This window comes from Poecilia reticulata, linkage group LG1 (genome assembly GCF_000633615.1).
Source record: "Poecilia reticulata strain Guanapo linkage group LG1, Guppy_female_1.0+MT, whole genome shotgun sequence".
In the NCBI taxonomy this organism is placed as follows: Eukaryota; Metazoa; Chordata; class Actinopteri; order Cyprinodontiformes; family Poeciliidae; genus Poecilia; species Poecilia reticulata.
In genome coordinates, this window is record NC_024331.1 from 10,508,317 (window position 1) to 10,513,793 (window position 5,477).

Genomic DNA, 5,477 nt, shown 5'->3' on the forward strand with positions numbered 1-5,477 from the left:
GCCGAATAAGTAAAAGTTGAATGTATGAACGCAGAGAGTGCTCATTGATTGATTTCGTCTCCTGCCATTCATGGTCAAAACTGAAGTGAGTCCCACCACAGGCAGACAGAGCAGACTACGATTGGGAGAGGGGGCCGAAAGCGCTACCATCACCAATCACAATAAAGAGCAGCAAAGGGGCTGACACAGTCAGCCATGCCCAGAATAAGGGTCGAAAAAATAAAACTGGGAGAGGGGGCGAAAACGCTGCCATCACCAATTAAATAAACACAGAGGGGTACCGGAGGCTTGCTAAAATTGGGAGAGAGGGCGAAAACCCTGCCGTCACCAATTAGAACAACAAGCGTAAAGTCAGGTGAGCCCAACACAAAACTATGATCACCAGATCGGCTGAAATTGGGAGAGGGGGCGAGACGCAACCATCACCAATTACGAAAAAAAAACAACCCGCGGACCAACGATAGGCAGACATGGCCAGCTACATCCAGCATAGGATGCAAAACAAATCAAGACTGGGAGAGGGGGCGGAGAACGCTACCGTCACCAATCACAGCAGCAAACGAAGAGTCAGTTGAGCTCAACACAAAGCTACAATCGGCTAAAATTGGGAGAGGAGGCGAGACGCTACCGTCACCAATTACAGAAAATCCAGCGGACCAACGACAGGCAGACGTGGTCAGCTACGTCCAGCACATGATGAAAAATAGATCAAGATCGGGAGAGGGTGTTAATGCTGTCGCCACCAATGAAACAAACAGAGGGGCAACACATAGCCCAACCCAAAACTCAAAACAGGAGGCTTGCTAAAATTGGGAGAGAGGGCGGAGAACACTGCCGTCACCAATTAAAGCAGCAAACGAAGAGTCAGGAAAACTCAACACAAAGCTAAGATCAACAAGATCTGCTGAAATCGGGAGAGGGGGCGAGATGCTACGGTCACCAATTACAGAAAAAAAAAACCCAGCGGACCAACGACAGGCAGACGTGGTCAGCTATGTCCAGTATAGGATGAAAAAACGCATCAAGATTGGGAGAGGGGCCGGAGAACACTGCCGTTACCAATTAAAGCAGAAAAGGAAGAGTCGGCGATCAACAAGATCGGCTGAAATTGGGAGAGGGAGCGAGAAGCTACCGTCACCCATTACAGAAAAACAGCGGACAGGCAGACGTGGTCAGCTGCATCCACCATTAGATGAAAAATAGATCAAGATCGGGAGAGGGGGCGTGAACGCTGCCGTGACCAATCACTGTAAAAAAATAAAAATAAAAAAAAAGCCTGAGAAAAGAGGGGCTGACGCAGTCAGCCACGTCCGGGCAGGACGAAATCAAAATAAAACTGGGAGAGGGGGCAAAAGGTTCCCGTCACCAATCAAAGTAATAAGAATTTGCTTATAAGGTCGGCGAAAATTGGGAGAGGGGGCGAGACGCTACCGTGACCAATTAAAACGAAACGTCAAACTTCGAAAGGCTAACACCGTTAGCTAAGCTCCAACATGTGTACAAACACAGTGGTTATAGCTGCGAGTTGGGAGAGGAGGCGTAAACGCTGTCATCACCAGCAAACAGAACCTTAAACGAAGATCCGTCGCAGCCCTCGGAGGGCGATACACCGCAACTCCGGCCAACAGGGAGTCGGGCGTCCAACGACGGCGAAAAGATCCAGAAACCCAAGAGGTGTACGCCATAGAAAGCGAACCGCATGTGAGAAGAAAAGAGGAACACGGATGACGTCATGCTATATAGCCTCTGATTGATCATCCGATGTGTCACAGGTGTGACTCTGTTGACGTTATTGCTCGAACGGCGCATGCGCTTACAGAACATTCAGTGCTTTCAGCACCGCCCTCTGGCGGTCAGTAGGGATTAAATAGCTTTTGTATTTCTCTGTTATTTTCTTAAATAACAGTAAAATAAATAAACAAGCAAATCACTAAATACAGTAACAACAAAAAATAAATATTTAAGTAAGGGCTTGGATTAGGCTAGATTTATGTCAACAATAAGATTAGATTGTATGTAAATTATATTAAACTTTGTTGAGACGAGACAATGGGACAAATGATGTCCTGTCAGGTGACAAGCGCTGTATCAGTGTGTGCGACAGTGCGTGTGTGTGTATACCGCTCCCATGTTGACCCAGTGAGGGCAGCCTTTTAACTGCGCCGGTGTCCAGGTGAACAACTGAACCCGGCAAACTTGGAACCAAACCGTGCACTGGGAGACTCATGAGCGCGAACAGCCGTAAAAACGCACGTACACACTCTTTATTACTGTCTTAATAGAGTTTTCTCCCCCCTGGCCAACCAGCTACTAACTGGAGCCTTACTGGAGCCTGAAATAGCCGCAGAATCCAATTGCGCCAATCCCCTCTGTGCACATAAATGACAGAACACGAACCGTACTGAGAGCAATAGAAACATACAATTTAAAGCTGTGAAGTTTACCTGAAGAAGTTTGTTTTCCCAGGACAGCAGGAGAAGAGACAGCAGAATGAGTTCTAGAACCCCCATGACCCCTAAAATCGTCCACTTCATGGTGGTCTGACACAAACAAGAGGACTCAATTAAAGCTGCTAAACTAGCAACAGAGGTCAAACTCTATATTCATTTCCAGGGTCCGTCTGCCGCGTAGCGAACGTCCAACATCTGGTGGTGACAATTAAAGTGTCGCTTTACATCCCTAAAAGCGGCACTTTCCAACATTTCCGTGTTGGGACGGACCTTGTAGAGTCAGCAGCAAACAGTCAGGAGGAAAGCAGAGGTAGGAGGAGCCGCTGTCCTGAAACTAACGATGGGTGGCTCGACCAATCAGAAACGGTGTTGAGAACATGATGGGCGGGGCTATGGAAAGAACTGGAACACGTGGAAACAGACAACAGGACAAGTGTAAACGCAACAAGAAAGCCTTTTTGTGAAATAGAAAGAGATGGAGGGATTAATTGTTCTCTTTTCTGCACATCCAATATATCCACACGCACGCGCACACACACACACACACACACACACACACACACACCCCTACGCACCCCCGCACACACACACACACACACGCACACGCACACGCACACGCATACACCCACACACACACACACACCAGTGACAGGAAGGGTCTTTGCATTATGAAGGGCTGTGTGGTCTTTTAATGAAACTTTTTTTAAATTTAATTTCAGAAGGTAAAATTTTTCTTCTTCATCTGCCTGTCAAAAGTTTTTATTTTTATTTCATCACAGTGTTTTTTCCTATTCTCCTAAACACTTGTTTTTCATACACCGATGTTTAGGTAACACTCCAGTGTTCAATAAAACCATAATGATATACAAGATCTGAATACAATAACAAAGCCCATACCACATTTTCCAGTTAAAATATGACAGACAGTTTTTTGATTTTAATTTTATTTCATTTTTAACTTTTTTGTTGAAGGGGTTATACACACACCGGCCTCTTTATTAGGTACACCTTGCCAATACTGGGTTGTACTCCATTTTGTCTTCAGAACTGCCTTAATACTTTGTGCCATAGGTACTGGAAATATTCCTCAGAGAGTCTGGTACATACTAACATGATAGCATCACTCAGTTACTCTGTTATGGATTCTATCTTTCGTCTATGTCTTTTATGTGCACACACACTTCTAGAAAGTGATATTTTATTTTATAGTTAAAAGGGGGTGCTTTGTTATTTTGGCTTTGGATACCTTGAAACTATTGACATTAACTGCTTAGTGATTATAGTTTTTGTGTTACACCGAGTGCTTGAATTTATCCTTCGCTGTGTTGGGGAGGGGTTGTAACAACAGGTAAATTGAGAGCTTCACTTTTTGACTCGGCTCTCTCTTCACCATGACAGACTGGTACATCACCCGCTTCACTGCTGGTGCTGTGCCAAGTCGCCTGTTGATCTTCTGCCCCAATTTTCCCATTTGTGAACAAGATTCCAACACACTTAAACTCCTCCATTTGGGGCAGGACATCCTCCCCGAACCAGAGAAAGCACTTTGCCCTTTTCTCAAGACCATGGCCTCAGATTTGGAGGCACTGATGCGCTTCACACTCAGCTGCGAACCACTCCACACACTACAAAACATGATAGCAGCCTCATTTAGTTGGTTCCACTTACTAGATTTCTTTAACACATAGAGCTCTGACGTGTTTTATATTTTGAACTCTACTTTATGGGTTTAAGAAAGTAAAACTTTCAGTTATCTTTCAGTGTTGACTATTTGAGAAATTTGTCAAATTTGTTTGAACTTGGATTTGTATGTCAGAGGGGGAAAACACAAGCGTATGGAATTTAAATCACAGGGAAAAAACATATTTGCAGTGACTTTTGAATTGGGAATGATCATGTATACACCGTATTTAAGTCATATATTGAATTCAGTCAAAAATATACACATTTTACAGCAAATTACAAAGGACTACTACTTCCACTATTTTGTGGAAATTCTTCATGCAGCTTGCAGAACTCGACCAGTGACAAACTATGGCCCTCTGTAGCCATTGATTAAGTCTTTGTTGACGTATAATTGGATCAAAGTTTTTGCTAATTCTTGCTGTTTGCTCTTTAACTATAGTTATCCCAAAATATTTAACTTCAGACTTCACTGGAATTTCTGACAAAGATAATTCATTACAACTATTGATTGGAAGAAGTTCACATTTAGATAAGTTAAGTTTAAGACCAGAGGCTACTGGAAATATATTTGGAAGTTTAAGTGCAACATAAATTTGAAACTTATCTTGTAAGAACAGAGTTGTGTCATCAGCTAGTTGACTCATAGTTTTTTAGTTTTTCAGCTCAGATTTGCATAGGGAGAAGAAACAAAAAGGGTCCATCCATTTACTATACACCCTTGTCCCTTAGTGGGGTCAGGAGGGCTGTTGGTGCCTATCTCCAGCTAACATTCCGGGCGAGAGGCAGGGTCACCCTGGACAGGTCGCCAGTCTGTCGCAGGGCAACACAGAGACACACAGGACACACAACCATACACACACACTCACACCTAGGGAGAATTTGGAGAGGCCAATTAACTTGACAGTCATGTTTTTGGACTGTGGAAGGAAGCCGGAGTACCTGGAGAAAACCAACCCATATACAGGGAGAACATGCAAACTCCATGCAGAAAAAAAACCCGGGCTGGGAATTGAACCCAGAACCTTCTTGCTGCAAGGCAACAGCTCTACCAACTGTGCCATAGTTACCTCACGGTAGTTCCATGAGGTAATTTTATTGAGCTATTTCCATAAGTATAAAGTGTGCAAATTGATTTTTGATAATTCTCTACTAAACCAAATAAGCCAAGTGCTTTGAAGATGAACTCATGTTCTATTGAGTCGAATGCCTTTTGAAAATCTAAAAATAAAAAAAAGCTGTTAGATGAAACCATTTCTGGATAGTCTAAGACAGTGTTTCTCAACCTTTTTCGGGCCAACGCCCCATCCATCCATTTTCTTGCACCCTTTTTCCCTCAGTGGG

At 43.8% G+C, this 5,477-nt stretch overlaps 1 protein-coding gene across 7 annotated transcripts in view; it reads right to left on the bottom strand.

The window, feature by feature from the left end:
* The window catches only part of ern2 (endoplasmic reticulum to nucleus signaling 2), an 84,592-nt gene extending 81,826 nt beyond the window's left edge, over positions 1 to 2,766 (bottom strand). For all 7 annotated transcript variants that reach the window (XM_008405727.2, XM_008405713.2, XM_008405704.2 and 4 more), the window contains exon 1: positions 2,445 to 2,766. Coding sequence is in view for 6 of the 7 variants with exons in the window: in XM_008405713.2 (XP_008403935.1) it covers positions 2,445 to 2,534 (90 nt within the window). In the remaining variant the exon portion in view is untranslated. The remainder of the gene's footprint in view (positions 1 to 2,444) is intronic.
* Between the last annotated feature and the right edge of the window lie 2,711 nt (positions 2,767 to 5,477).